General features: G+C 40.9%; 2 protein-coding genes across 2 annotated transcripts in view; one reads left to right on the top strand and one right to left on the bottom strand.

Moving 5' to 3' along the window:
• LOC147010159 (tolloid-like protein 2) overlaps window positions 1-16217 on the bottom strand; it is a 113145-nt gene that overhangs the window by 34869 nt on the left and 62059 nt on the right. Inside the window, exons 8-9 of the mRNA XM_085860772.1 lie at window positions 7551-7669; window positions 7032-7296 (exon numbers count right to left, since the gene is read on the bottom strand). Coding sequence (XP_085716898.1) covers window positions 7032-7296; window positions 7551-7669 — 384 coding nt within the window. The remainder of the gene's footprint in view (window positions 1-7031; window positions 7297-7550; window positions 7670-16217) is intronic.
• Window positions 1-16217, top strand: part of TMEM220 (transmembrane protein 220) — a 144384-nt gene that overhangs the window by 75263 nt on the left and 52904 nt on the right. The window contains exon 6 of the mRNA XM_085860776.1: window positions 5792-5900. Within this exon, the coding sequence (XP_085716902.1) occupies window positions 5792-5876 (85 nt within the window). The 3' untranslated portion in view covers window positions 5877-5900. The remainder of the gene's footprint in view (window positions 1-5791; window positions 5901-16217) is intronic.

The following is a 16217-nucleotide window of genomic DNA, read 5'->3' as shown; positions in this document are numbered from 1 at the left end:
GAGGGTGCGTCTTGTATCATCAATCCATTGGTGTGGTGAGTGGTCCCATGAGACCCACTGAAATCGATGTTATCATACACAAATATTGTCGGTACATTTCTGAGGCAGTTTAAGGGCAGTTTTCCATCCTGATCAATCTGCAACAGCGCCAAAGCGGTTTCCAACGCCTGTGTAGTACTGACTGAGACACAATGCCCAAGCTTGTTGAGCAATCCTAACAGTCGAGAAGAACCAGTCCAATGTTTCACAGTCAGGCCCAATGCATAGGACTTCAGAGTAAACGTCTGACCCCTTGATGCAATAGAAACAGTCTTGAAGAACAGAGAGCATTTTCAGATGAATATGCCATGGGAGTTCCACAAATTTCTCCAGGGTTGGCTCGTCTGACAGGCCCGCTATCCATGCAACAAGGTTGTACAATGCAACAGGGATGGCACTTTCAGCATTTGAAATGTCGAAGTCAGGAGCAAGTGGTGGCCATGCAATGTCTACACTTTGGTGTTTGTTCAGGTCATCCCTCACCATGAGTGCTCCAAGTATAGAACATGTAAATTGAGGCCTGAGTCACCCTGCTGTGGACCCTGGCTGGCTTCATCCTCTGTAGTTGACTGTTTCTGTTGTAGAGCGACTGTCTACAACAGCAGCCTGAGCAATGGAACAAATATCAATGTCCTTCATGTACACCACTTCGCTCTCAGACATTTTTGGTGGACGATAAAAAATCATGTCTGGGTACCGTTCCTGCAGTCTTTTCTTCAGTCTTGTTGCCTGGTAGTTGGCCTTATCCTGACCTTCGCATACTCTGAGTAGGTCATTGAACATCTCACACAACTTCTTCATATGTATAGATTGCTTTCCATCAATGAGTCTTACCTGGATTACTTTATCACAGAAAATGTCAAATGTTAAGTCGTACTTCACTTTCTGAGTTTGGAGTTTACTTTCACTCTGTCTGTGGTGTGTCATTCACATACTCGTAATAACATTAACGGTGATAACAAACTGCCAGCGCCACACAGTCTTTATCCTTTATAGTTGTCATTATTCTCACATCACGTTCATCTCTCCTCTGCTCAGCAGTTTCCCTCAGCTTTCCTCCATCCTGTCTTTCTGCCAGGGACAACTGATCACATTGAGATTTTCCTTTGACACAGATGAATTTGTCTTTTTCTGGCATATGATACAAATTCTTGGCAGTACACCAGCTGACTTGCCAGCCACCCTTTCTACAGAGGTTCTGAGGGATTTTCTACGTATTTTGTGGTATGAGTGCCCCTCTTCTTCGAGTCCGCCCACCACCTCACTGGCTCCAGCAGAAACTGCAGTCGTGCTGGCTTCTGATTTCCTTTTCCTAGCTTCAGCGCGTTTTATATGATCCTTGTTACAAAACAACGCATAGCAGAACCGGTGACAGCCGGCATTAGCAGGAGGATCAGTCATTGGAAGCAGTTTCATAATTTGATCAGCCAGCAAACGGCATTTGTTGATAGTTTCACTATCTGTGGCGTCGCACCAAGCCTTGGCACACTCGCATACCTTATGCCAGCTCTTATCCGTGAATTGCATCACTTTCTCATCATCCTCCGCGCCCAAGTGTATGAAACAACGCATATTTGGTTGTTGAAAGACCAAAAATCACTCGAAATCACACGACAACCATGGGCGCCGCAATCTTGATTTGTTGTTTCCTGGTCGTTTCCTCCGCGATTGCAAGCATGCCACACCCACTTCACGGCAGTAATTTCAAATGGTAATTACTGTAGGTGTGTCAACTTGTGCATATGGAAACAAGTAGGAATTTCAATGGTGTGTTCTCATGAATGTACAGGGTGAATTTCGTTTAGATTGGTGATCTGCACAACGAAACTGAACGAACCGACCCACCTCCACATGACCTATATGTGAGACCAATCGCCAGAACCTATAAAAATTGGAAACATGGAGTTTTCCTTGATGATCCACAGTTATACTATGTGAGATCTATCATCGAAACCAATAAAAATTGGAAAAATGGAGTTTTCCTTGATGATCCACAATTATACTATGTGAGATCTATCACTGAAACCCATAAAAATTGGAAAAATGAAGTTTTACCTGATGATCCACAGTTATACGATGTGAGACTTATTGCAGAAACCCACAATATTTCTGGAAATTGTGGTTCTACCTTGGAGTCTTGGATAGATGGTTATATTTTTAGAGACTTGAAATGTGGGTTCTGGCTTGATAACTCACAATGTGATACATATCTTGGAAACTCAACAGGAATGTGGTTATACCTTGGAGACTTGGAAAGTTGGGTTTATTTTGGAGACTTGAAATGTGGTTTCTACCAAGAAGACTCTTGGGGATCTCAACCTATCAATGTGGTTCTTTGTTGGATGGTGCTTGATGAGAGCAATATCAAGAAAGTTCTGGGAAGAAAGTGCAGGAAAGTTCTTACTCCCCCTTTCTACTTCATCAAACCTGAAAGCCTTAAAAGACAGAAATGGAAGAAGAGAAAAAAAACGTAAAAAAAAATATTGTTAGTTCTGGGAAGAAAGTGCAGGAAAGTTCTTACTCCCCCTTTCTACTTCATCAAACCTGAAAGCCTGAAAAGACAGAATTGGAAGAAGAGAAAAAAAAAACATTAAAAAAGATATTATGTTGGGTTAGGGTTGGGTTGGGGTGGAGCTTGTGTGGTGTGGGGTTTGTGTGGTGTAGGTGGAGTCAAAAAGGGGTGGAGTTTAAAAAGGGGTGGAGTCAAAAAATAAATTCAATTTATCTTTGTCTTTTGTAATTCCTGTCAATAAAATGAACCTAAAATCTCTTCCCCCTTTAAATCATATACCTTATAAGTCCAAGGAACTGTATCTATCACATCAACAATTTAAAAAAGCTCATTTGTCCATCGCTTTGCATAACCTTTTTCAAAATGAGATTTCCATCTATATATTCTGACTATATCACCAACTTTGAACTTAGGCTTTTTGACATTAATCTCTTTTTCATATTTTAATTTTGTAAATGTTTCTGATGGTTTCGTATTCGTTGACATGTGAATCATGTCATTATACTTATCCACAATATCCTGAATAAAAGATGACCATTGTTGTGAACCGAGTTGTGTGAATTTTTTATATAGTCTCTCTTTTAAAGTGCGATTAAAGCGCTAAATAACAACGGCTTTTCCTTCATTAAAGGTACTGTATAATGTAATGTTGTTACTTTTTAGAAAATTCATAAATGTCTTATTATATATAGAACTCTTTACCCTCATCAGTCCACAATTTTTGGGGTTTTCTCTTACCTTTATTAAATATCTGTTGAAAGGCTAACATAAGAGTATTACCTGTTTTGTTTTTTAAAGGGACAACCCACGCATATCTACTCCTCAAATCAATAACGGTTAAAGCAGACTTGTACCCCTTATCATTATTGAGTTCAATCAAATCAGCGGAACAGATATAATCAACTTCCTTGAAATAAACCTTCCTTCTATGAAACTTTGTGATTATTGGTTTATGTCATTCATCAGCTAATTGTTCTTCAGTCTTAATGACATCATTGGAGCCTATACACTTTTTGAATTTCCAAGCCCAGGTTTCAATTTAGTACTGATCATCTTCTTCAAGATGAACCTATCAACTTTTTCTCTCAAGGTTGGATTTTGTATCAGAGACAAATTATACAACATTTCTCTATCGGCTTCATGCTTTTCTTCCAAAGTTGTGGTATTCCCATAATCAATATCGTGCCTCATGCACACTTCATCAACCCTATTGATGGGTTTACTCCATCGTTTAGGATTGTCTGCCTCATCTAATCTTTTATCCAAGTTTGTGCCTGGACCACAGAAAGAACACCCTGGTAGATGTAATTCCCCTGGTATTCCAGTAGTTGTAAATTTACTTCCTGACAAAAACTTTTGTATATCTCCTCCACGTTTGTGTTTGGAGATAAATTGACTCTTTTTTTGATCCACACACCGAACATATGCCATTTTGTATAACCCTGTTATTTTTACTTTTAAAATATGAGATATTTTTAAGATTACTTTTCTTTTTACATTTGAGACAATAACTCATTTATGTATGAGAAAAATTCCTACAGAGTGCAAAAACCTTTTTAGTTTCCAACATGCATATTTGAATCTTAATTTTTAAAATATAAAGAATCCTCAGAAATGTCTTCACTCTCTCCTCCATTTATTTATGAAAAAAATGAAAAACTTTAATCAAAGACAATGACACCAATATAATCTATGTTATCCCTGAAAACGATGTTAATAGTCTTGTCGAAAATATTTCTAATAGACTTGTCAATTCTTTGTTTTCCTCCTCGGTGCGTTGAGATTTATTTATTTTCTGTAATACCCCCAATCTTTTTTTAGTCTCACTGGTTTCCATATTTTTATATTTATTTATTCTCTCTCTTTCCTCCCTCTTCTCTCTTTCCTCCTTCTCTCTCTTCTCTCTTTCCTCCTTCTCTCACTCCTCCTTCTCTCTTCTCTCTTTCCTCCTTCTCTCTCTTCTCCCTCTCCTTCTTCTCTCTCTTCTCCTCTCTTGTCTCAGTTTCTTCAACTCCTTCCTCGTCCCTTACTATCCTTGAATCACTCCTCCTCAAATTTCAAGTGAATCGGATGAAAATTGAAGATTTTAGAAATTCGGCCTATGTTGACCTTTTGGTCCATGTTGATGTCGAAAATAATTTGTTGGTTGAATTCAGTGACCTGAAGTATAAATCCTGTTCAAATTTCAAGTCAATCGGATGAAAATTGAGGATTTTAGAAATACCACCAAAGTTGTTGACCTTTGGCCTATGTTGACCTTTTGACCTCAAAAACAAAAGGCTTCCTCCTTATGACAAACTCTACCATGTGGTGAAGTTTCGTGAAGATTGGTTTAAAAATTTGACCTGTAGGCGACAAACAAACAAATAGACAGACGGACAGACGGACAGAATAACAAAATCGACTGATCAATATACTTAGTAAGTAACGAACAGACAGAGAGGGGTGAAAACATAACCTCCTTCACCTTCAGTGGTGGAGGTAATGAGTACAATGATAAAAGTGGTCCATTTGCAAACTTCAACACAGTTTGGCATAGGTGTATACCCATAGAGTTGTATAAGCCCGTATGGTGATTTTGAGCAGTTATTTTTATTTTTTTTGAGGTGGACAGCACAATACCTACCACAAGCCCAAATAGTTAATTACTTGTAAACTAAAAATAGTTAATCACTGATGGTCAAACTATATATTTTTTTCTCAACATGTAAACAATCCCATCAGGATAAACATTAAAGAATGCAACTCCCAGCGATAAGTAAATAGAAAAGCAGTCTCAGTGGTGTAATGGTTCGAGAGTCCGTTCCAAGTCTGGGAGGTTAGCGGTTAAAACCCTGGCTGAGTCATACCAAGGACTTTATAAGTGGTACGTGCTACTTCCTTGCTTGATGTTCAGCATTTAAAAGGAGACAGCATGGACGAACAAACAACCATGGGGAATAGGAAATTCCTCCTTCGGAAATGTTCAGCTAAGTGTCGTGAGAAAGATGGTGTCAGTGTCAGTGCCGTGACGGTCACAAGTACACAGAATGCCTCAGGAAGTGACAGCACTTCCCTCAAGCTCAGTGGCTGTGTTTGTCTCGTCTAACAGTCCTGCGTTGTGTCTCGTGGAATCACCTGTATGTGCATGCGTGTGACGTATGCTTGTCAGCTCCACTACGAGCCTTAGATATTGTGAAATAAATAAATGAAAAAAACAATATACTCGACGTTTACATGTTCATTTTTGTTTTGATTCAGGTCAAACTTTGCTTCCTGGTATCCTAAACCTTATGCGATTTCACACAGCATGAAGGTTTCCGATGAACTCTGCTTTTTGAACTGATATCGTCGTCCCTGTTGATTGAAGGTAACACATTTATCTTATCCAATGTTCATTCTTAACACATGATCAGGTTGCACACTTTCCCTTTCCTCATGGTTTGGTTGTTGTCTTTGCATGGGTCTCTATCAAGATTGGTGAGTTCATTTTTTTTTTTTTTGATTGGCTCTCTCCTAGTCGGTTCATCTTTCTCTTGATTGGTCACTAATCAGAGAGCAGTGCCAGTGTTTGCTATGCTATGAAACAAGTGGCAATGTCTCATGCTGTCGCAGTTTTGCTACTTTGCTTTCATTTCAATTTTGGCTGCTGATGATGTCATAACGACAATCTTTAGTGGGCTGTTTATTGTTGTTAACACATCAGATTCTCCTCTTACCTTTGAGGCATTTCGTTAATTAAGATGATTTTTAACTGATGGCTAGCTTGAAAAACCAAGTCATTCTATCTCTTTATGCCTGGTGTTGGCTTGATGGTTTGATTGATGGGCTTTGGATGCTATGGTCCTGAGTTCAAATCCCGTTCAGCTGTTGAATTAATACCAGGTGGAGTTAACTCGGCCTGTCATCCTTCCAAGGTCAGCAAAATGAGTGCCAGCATGCTGGTATACTGTGTCGGAGTGGCGACCCGTCCAGGATTGTGCCCAATAGCCAAGGAGACTACTTAAGCAGCACCAAACGCTCTGCACAGAGTATGGTCCCAATCTCCTCTCCTATCTCTTTCATTTCCACATGATGGGATAGGCAGGATAGCCTAGAGGTACACACATTCGTCCCTTAAGCTGTCTAGTCCGGGTTGAATCTCAGCCCCGCTACAAACTGTCATCCTGGTGTTTCACAGGCGGAACGTTTCATTGGACGTTCAATCGGGCGTACCATCCACCGGTATTATTTGGCGGATGTTAAAGATCCCACGGTGTCCTTCATGAAGAGTAGGCACCCTGAACAAATTCCTGTTCTAACCTACAGGGTTTCTATGGATGTCATCCTCTATAGGGGCACAGCATTAGCAGCACAGCTGTTCCCCCAGCCATTGATACTACCTGCAGCCATGTGCTGCGTACAAAAGATTTCCATCTGATGGTCAAACTATATTTTCTCAACTCGGCCCTTGAATGCAAAACAGAAGTAGTATGGCAATTCAAGTAACACCATGACCAACCTTGTCCCTCTCTTATGAACCAGAAGTATGCAAAAGCTCCATCGCCTCGATTTATCAAATTCCAAAAGGTGACATGGAATCTGGGCGATTGAAATGGTTGCAGCATATCCATAGAGCCACAAAGGTATTTTGTGTTGGTTGACGTTGCACTTGAAATGGCTTCCACACTTGTGTTTGATTCATTTGGAATGGCTTCCACACTTATGTTCGCAAGTCCACACCACCCTTTCCAGCCGAAGTACAAATACAGAAACTCCAGATGTACCTGCAAAACAAGTTTGACATTTTATATTAGTGGCATGCAATTTCACAAAAGCACCAATTACCTTTCGTTGAGAAATGTTCGAGTATCTTCACCAGGGGTGCAGCCTGAGTGGGATGGAGTTACTTTTCCTGCACCCACCGTTACTCACTAAATCACTGAAACGGTCTGTATTAAAACTGAAGTATGTAAATTCATCAAGTCAATGACTTTCTCGTAAATTCATCGTTCAACAGCAAAACGAATCACAAACTGACCAAGTAGTTTTCAGGAGCCATAATGTTCCAGTTGCATGCGTGATGTAAAGGAGGAATGTAAGGATGATTTGGAGTAGCAAAAATGTCTGGTTTGGAGAAATTCTTATGACAAGGCCACTCTGCAAACAAAAACAAAGAATGTAACGTATTGTCAAGTACAAAAAGAAACACCTTCATTGGTACACCTGTGGTTGATTATGTTTATTTCAACCAAGTGTAAAATAAATCGAAGCAAATTATAACTAAACTGGAATGACACTAAGTACAGCACACACCTCCGCCGGGCTGAACACTACATTTTGTATATCACTTATCAGCTTGATCTGCATCTGAACCGAAACCAAAATCGAATTGGCTCGTTCTTGTCACCTACCAAACTCATCCACTTAGTTTTGTCATAATCCGTCAACAACTTTTTGAAATATCATGCGATCTATCGTTTTGGGGCCCCATCTCGCAATGGTGAAGAATCGCTTGATAAATAAATAAATAAAAATCCGAGTATCTGGATTCGGATCTTCATCAAAATCAAATCGATTCATCCTTGTCACACACCCAACCTGCCCACCAGGTTTCATCTGAATCCGTCCACATCTCTCTGAGATATCGTGCTCACAGACAGACAGACGGGGGTGAAAACAACCTCCGTCAACTTCGGTGGCGGAGGTAACAATAAAGGAAGAGATGTTATTTTCCAATTCGTTCAGGGGACTTTGGGGCCTCAGCGCCTCTTCTTTGATGGCATTTAAGTTCTCAACCTCAGCTGCCTTGAGGGAGTGAAGAATCAACAGCAAGTCTGGGTTTATGTAATATGTAAACAAAAGCAGGCAGAGTATTAAGATTTCCCCCTTCCTGCAGGTAATAAACAAGCCAACAGGGTTTTTACTGCCAATTCGATAGCGACCTGGTAATTCTGAAGATAAAAGTCAAACGATAAAAAGATACGAGGGCGGTTCCAAGTTGACGTCGACCTTTTTTGTGGTACATAAAAATAGCAGTTAAACTCCTAAATTGTCTGCAATGAACATGATGAGTAAGAGAAAGGTCAAAGAATGCATCCAAATATGACGTGACTTTCGAAATGACGTAATCTGTCCCAAAATGTTCGGTGTCAGGTCAGGTCAGGTATGGGAGCATGCGCCGGAGCAGCGCGTCGCTGCGTCCACTTTCTGCCGGTACTCCAGGGGCCTCCGTCTGGCCATCCCCCAGGTAGATGCCTGGCCCATCCCCATCTCCTTGAGATGCCAATCAACCTGCTGCAACCACAAGGCACGTGGTCGGCCCATTGGCCTCCTCCACTCATGAGACTCCCTCGCTGAGAGAATCTGGTGAGCAGGATCAGCGTAAGGAAAACGAGCCACATGTCCATACAGCCACAACTGACGCTCACGGACTATGCAGGTAACAAATCTCATTTGAGTCTCTCTCAGCAACCGCTCGTTGGACACAAAGTCCGACCAGCGATAGCCAAGGATTTTCCGAAGAGACCTGGTACCAAAGGAATTAAGTCTCCGTCTAACAACCAGGTTGTTCAGTAAATGGACGCTACATGTGTGTCGGGAGGTGTAAGAGGCTATCGTTGGTACATTGGTGGTGGACCGAGAGGTTCTTCTTCTTCCTTCCTCTCTCCCGACAATAGTCCCCGCCCAGCGCTGAGAGGGGAGTGGCCTAGAGAAGCAAGTGAAACTGAAGGGAGGAGCCAGTCAGTTTTGAGGCGAGTGAGTAAAGGAAAAGACTGCAGGAAGACGGTGGTGAAACTGAGCGCCGGTGTGGTGCGATTGGCTGAATAGGGCTGGCTGTGTGTGAGTCAGCAGTCGGTTTTGAGGCGAGTGAGTGAAGGAAAAGACTGCAGGAGCGCCGGGGGAAGGCGGTGGTGAAACTGAGCGCCGAGGTGGCGCGATGGGTTTTTCATGAGGAGCAGTCGGCTGGGAGGCGAGCAGTCGCCGCGAAGGCAAGCGGTGCCGGGAGAGCGCCGAGGCGGGGCGCGCGAGCAAAGGAAAGGCAGGGTGAATCTGCCGGGAGAAAAACTGAACCTGAGCACGCCGAGTCTGCGATCGGCAGTGGTGAAACTGAGCGCCGAGGTGGGGCGTGATCGGCTTTTGTGAGGAGATATCGACAGGTTCATCCGGAGTCCAGTGACGGAGCCTCTGACTGTCCCTACTCACCTCACGGCTCGACGACGTCTTGGAATCCCATGGACCCAGCCTGCGGAGCCCAACACCTCGATTTGGCCTGGTCTGGTGAACAGGCCAGGCCTGGACTTGTATACTGGACCTTGGGAGAAACCAGCTGAAACCCACCATCGATCTTTCACTCTGGTGCATTCGACCTCGTGGGGTCTGAACGCGCCGAGGCTGCGTTAGTGAGGGCTGCGACACATGGACGAGTGCCATTTTGCCACGCGGCGTGTTTGAGCTTGGTAGCTCAAATCTGTGGACATCGGCTTGTCATGAGCCACATTCGTACTTTTGACACTTTCCTCTCGTCCATGAAACATCACCAAGTACTCCGTGTCTTGTCTGCATGTCGTTTAAGGTTTATCTCGTTAGAGTTCCCTTCGAAACCCGTAATCCGTAGCTCCCGAGTTAAGAACGGGTTATAGATTAATTATAACATTGTCGTGAATGCTTTGCTTGTGTCGTATTCCCCGATGTCCCCAATAAATCTGGCTGATTAATATGAAGTTTCTGCTTTGAATTAATTCGTGCCGCGCCGAGGAACGATCCGCTCGATTTGGATATAAAAACCAAAATGGTTACAGACTGGCAGAATTCGCTCGGTATCTGACCAAAACCAGTCTGTAACCGGGGTCTATTTCCCCAACTGGTAAGGTCCAGGGGTATGTTGGTATCGCGATTCGAGATGCGTGACCCGAGGCCTGTGCCAAACCAGCCGGCGTTATAACCCCGGAGACGGCGGTGGTTAGGGTAGCGCCGAATCTGTAACATTTGGCTGTCGAGAGTAGGGTGCGAAAACCCAAACTGGTTACGGACAGTGATTGACGCACTCGTCCGAATCCCGTCACCGCCAGATCTGCACCAATATATATATATATATATATATATATATATATATATATATATATATATATATATATATATATATATATATATATATGGCTGCCAAACCATGTGACTAACAATATCAATTTTTTTTGGTCACCAATTTATCTCTAAGATGCTGCTCAAACAGTTTCATACTGATCGGGTGTTGCGTTCTACATATGTAATTATGATGTCATAACGAGGGCACCTATACTTACTAAAATAACTAAATACAAAATCATTAAAAAAATCACACTTATTCCCCATGGGGAGCACTTCACATGTGCCAATTTTCAATTTTTCCACGGTGCGGTTTTGGAGATACAGAGGTCCAAAATTTTTCCTTTTTTCCAGCATGGCTGCCACAGCATGTGGCCTATGACGTCATAATTATTAAAACATTTCACACGAGTAGTCACTAAGATGGTGAAAATTTGTGTCAATCTGACAAGCGGTTACAAAGAAAAAAATCGTACTCATGTCTGGGCGGACAAACAAACAAACAAGCAGTCATAGACTGGTACTTACGAAATCGTCAACTTGACCTCTGACCTTGTCTAATAAAAGCTGTCTCTCGAGAAGGTAGCGACGCAAACCAGAAGTTTCTACGATGATTCTGTATCAAACCATCAAAAATCGTAACGTCGACCGAAGCAAAAATCTCCATTTCTCCACACAATTATATTATACCTTAACGTAACTCAACGACGTGTCTGCTCGAGCGCACTGCATCATGGGACGACCTGTGATGCGTCGAGTGAAATATTTTTTATACAATCTTAAAACGTCTCCAAAACATCCGATTTTTACCAGAATTTCAACAACCGAGTTTTAAGCGTCCTAAGCGATCGCAAAAACCGAAGACAAAATTAAAATCGAAGTTAAAACGAACTCATAACGTCGAGCGAAGCAAAAATACTCCATTTCTCCACATGAATTTACGGAATTATGTTTGACCTCACTGTGACCTTGACCTTCGACCGATTTTGACCAAAATCTAATCAGCACTAGCCATCACGCTCCTGAATCACGTGGTGTAATTTGACAATGGTAGCTTCTTCCGTTCTCGAGTTATCGTGCCTACAAACAAACAAACAAACAAACAAACGGAAGTCATCAATATACTTACAAAATTTTTAGATTTCGTAAGTAACAAGAAAAAGACGTGCAGAGCACGAAACTTGCAAAATGCACCCCCCTAAGGTTGCCATGGATACATCAAATTGTCCATTTCATTAAGACGAAAATTGACAATCTTAATCAAAGCTCAGGTCAATAAGATGCAAATTAACGATTTTTCAGATATAAATTGATGATTTTAGAAGTTTGACCTTAAGTTGGCCTTTGACCTTTTGATCTCAAAAATAGTTGGGTTCCAAATTCAGTGATGTACTAAGAAATTGCTGTTTACTTTTCAAGTCAATCGGATGAAAATAGTTGACAATTTTTCAGATAAAAAATTGATGATTTTAGAAGTTCGACCTTGAGTTGACCTTTTTGCCTAATATGAGCTCAAAAATAGTTGTTTTCCCAATTCAGTGATACAATATGCAAATGCTGTTCAAATTTTAACTCAATCGGATGAAAAAAAATGACGATTTTAGAAATTTGACCTCAAGATTACCTTTGACCTTTGACCTCAAAATCAATAAGTTTCTCAGTTGAGACCACCACTACAATTTGGTGAAGTTTCTTGAAGATCAGTTTTAAATTGTGACCTGCAGGCGATTGACAGACAAATAAACACAGACAGACAGACAGATTCCCTGCCGGTGAAACTGGTAGCACACTAATAATAAATGGAACAGAAAGAAGTAGCGGTACATTCAAAGTACACCGCCCCAATGACAAGTAACTAAATACCAAATCCTTCAGTGCGCAGCATCGCCAGGCACCCGGCGATGCCGCCTTGCTGCACATGGAGTCGGAATTGGGAGGGAGCAGTGTACAATAATTGATTGATTAATTGCATCATTAAAATAAGTGAATAATAATCATAAAATAATTAATTTCTCAATCAATTGCAAATAGCATACCTAAACCACCACCGTTTCATCCAAATCTGTAACTTTTTGAAAATTAAGTAATTAATCGAAAAATGAATAATTAATCGATTAATTGATTCATCAATAAATCAAAAATACCCTTTATAGCCAAATCACTTGTTCACCTTCATGTCCAAATATCGGCTTCCTATCTCAAAATATGCCGGAGATATTGCCAGGATGAGAAATATAATAAATAAGTAATTAATAAATCGATAATAATTAAAGAATTAATTTTAAAAAATAAAAAACAGCATTTTTGCCAAAGAACATCTTCAGAGGGGTGGGCGGGACTGTGACTGTCAATCAGCCTGATGGGGGCGGGGCCGCTAGACACATTTGCCATTCAGACCTACATGTGGGCGTGGTTAACGGTGGAATATTATCAGGATGTTTGTGACAGCAACAACCCACACATATGTCTATAAAGTACGTACTATTTAGAACGTTAGATAGTCTATAAAGTATGTACAGTACCATTACAATGTGAGCACGTCTATAAAGTATGTACTACAACATTTGTAAATCAGTAGTGGAACATCTACAGAAACTGTATTTCCAAAAAGAGTAAAGAAACAAGTAATAAAAATATTTTTTTGAAATGTAAAAAGATGCAGGGATGATCCTCCAAAAAGTATGTAAACAAGGTCGGGACGCGCGCGCGCGCGCACACACACACACACACACACACACACACACACACACACACACACACACACACACACACACACACACACACACACACACACACACACACACACACACACACACACACACACACACACACACGGGCAGATATACTGATTCTGGCTCACTTTCCCACATGTTAAGTGAATGGGGATTCTCAGTGATTCATATTTTTTTCCCTAAAAAAATAAACCTCCTTTTTATCCCAACCTGTTGAATTCTCTGCTGTTGAAATATCTAAAACATGTAAGTGAATGGAGATTTTAATAGCCTCCCCTTTTAGCCTCGGAGCACTTTTTTTTTCAAATAACCAATGCATATTGTTTAGCTCACTCATTGAACCTATAAAGATTTGTTCATTCTCAAATTCCTTCAATAGTTTAATTTTCTTTGCACAAAAATCCCATCTAAAATATTTAAAAATAAAACATTTGAATCTTTATATTTTCCAAGATACCCCTTTTGTGTCATTATGAAATGATATACTTCTCTTAACGCTCTTGTTTGACCACCTCCTGAGTTGCAGATTATTTTTTGCATAAGCCACCCCACTTTTTCAGAATCCACGCCCACTTTTTCCTCAGCCCCGCCCAGTTTCCATGAACCACGTCCACTTTCCTTAAGCTCCGCCCACTTTTACTAAACCCCGCCCACTTTTACTCAGCCCCACCCTCTTTTGTGAGGACCACATACTCTTACATCATTTCCTGTTAATCGATTTTCAAAAGAATTCTCCATTTTGAAAATTTTTTTCTCCATTCTAACAATATCTGACTCACAAGGCTTGTCTGGGTTTGCCCAGGGAATTTCCAAAGGAAACCACACACACACCAGTCTTTCTCTATAAAGGCTTCAAACCCAGACTGAATTTAAACATATTTTTACTTTTACTGAGAATGGACTGCTGTGCTGAGCTTGAGTGGGATGACTTTGGAGTTCCTTGGAGTTCTACTACTTGTATGGAACTAAACCTTCAAGTTGATGAACTGGATTCAAACCTCTTATCTATTGAGGTAAGATTTTATTTTCCTATTTACAGAGTTTGATTTAAGCATATAATAATTTAACAATTAAATCACTGAATTAATACATGAATATTTTCTCTCACAGGAAATTGTATCTGAAATACAAAATGAAAATACTGCTTTTGCCACAACTTGGGGCGAAATTGTCGGTTTGGTTGAAGACCTTGTGAGCGACCAAGACCCACAGAATGAGCTCGACCTTGATGACCCAACCAAAGAGTTATACCTTGGAGACCAGCAAAATCCTGAAAAAGAGTTTTACAGCAATAGCACTGATTGCGAGTTATCAAGACAATACCCACTGAACAAGTTATACCTTGATGAGTCAGAATACAAGTTTTACCTTGGAGACTCACAAATTTTGAAAAAAAATCAGTAAATGAGTTTTGCTTTGATGGTTTAAATAACTATCTTGGAGACTCGGGAAAAGGGTTCTGCCAAGATGGTTCTAAATATGGAGCCTACCTTGGAGACTGACAAATTTTGAAAAAAATCAGGAAATGAGTTATCCCTTGGAGACTTTGAAAGTTGGTTTTATTTCGGAGACTTGAAATGTGGGTTCTGGCTTGATAACTCACAATGTGATACATATCTTGGAAACTCAACAGGAATGTAGTTATACCTTGGAGACTTGGAAAGTTGGGTTTATTTTGGAGACTTGAAATGTGGTTTCTACCAAGAAGACTATTGGGGATCTCAACCTATCGATGTAGTTCTTTGTTGGATGTTGCTTGATGAGAGCAATATCAAGAAAGTTCTGGGAATAAAGTGCAGGAAAGTTCTTACTCCCCCTTTCTACTTCATCAAACCTGAAAGCCTTAAAAGACAGAATTGGAAGAAGAGAAAAAAACATAAAAAAATATATTGTTAGTTCTGGGAAGAAGATGCAGGAAGGTTCTTACTCCCCTTTCTACTCAATCAAACCTGAAAGCTTTAAAAAACAGAATTGGAAGAAGAGAAAAAAACACAAAAAATATATATTGTTGAAATACGAATTTAAAAAAAGATATTGTGTTGGGCGAGGGTTGGGTTGGGGTTGAGATTTTGAATGTGAGGGTTAGGGCGGGGTTTGCGTTGGGATTGAGATTTTGAATGTGAGGGTTAGGGCGGGTAAGGGTGGGTTCGGGATGCGTTGGGGTTGATTCTGCTCTCTGTTATATTATCTCACACACACACACACACACACACACACACACACACACACACACACACACACACACACACACACACACACACACACACACACACACACACACACACACACACACACACACACACGTTAAGCCTTGACGATGTAGTCAAGGATTCTGTGTTTGGGGTTCACAGATGTAAGAACGTCCCCCATTGCACACACACCAACAAACAAAAGTTAAGCCTTGACGATGTAGTCAAGGATTCTGTGTTTGGGATTCACAGATCTAAGAACGTCCCCCATTGCACACACACCAACAAACAAAAGTTAAGCCTTGACTGACTATTCAGTTGAGGACTCTGTGTTTGGGGTTCACAGATCTAAGAACGTCCCCCTTGACACACATTATATATATTTTTAAATTTAACCCTCGGCAGATGCCACCTGTTATACACCTCGGACTTGGTCCTCGAGTGTCCATAAAGGTGTATAGTAGAGGGGAGTGAAGCGCCAACCTATTGCTCCCATGAGTATTATCTGCTTAGTTTTGTCTTTTGTAATTCCTGTGAATAAAATTAACCTAAAATCTCTTCCCCTTCTAAATCATATACCTTATAAGTCCAAGGAACTGTATCTATAACATCAACAATTTTTAAAAGCTCATTTGTCCATCGCTTTGTCCATTAACCTTTTTCAAAATGCGATTTCCACCAATATTCTTACGATATCACCAA

This window comes from Eptatretus burgeri, chromosome 17 (assembly GCF_056783735.1).
Source record: "Eptatretus burgeri isolate ZD-2024b chromosome 17, Ebu_testis_v1, whole genome shotgun sequence".
Classification (NCBI taxonomy): Eukaryota; Metazoa; Chordata; class Myxini; order Myxiniformes; family Myxinidae; genus Eptatretus; species Eptatretus burgeri.
The sequence above is the reverse complement of the archived record's forward strand: the minus strand, read 5'-3'. Positions and strand labels throughout refer to the sequence as shown.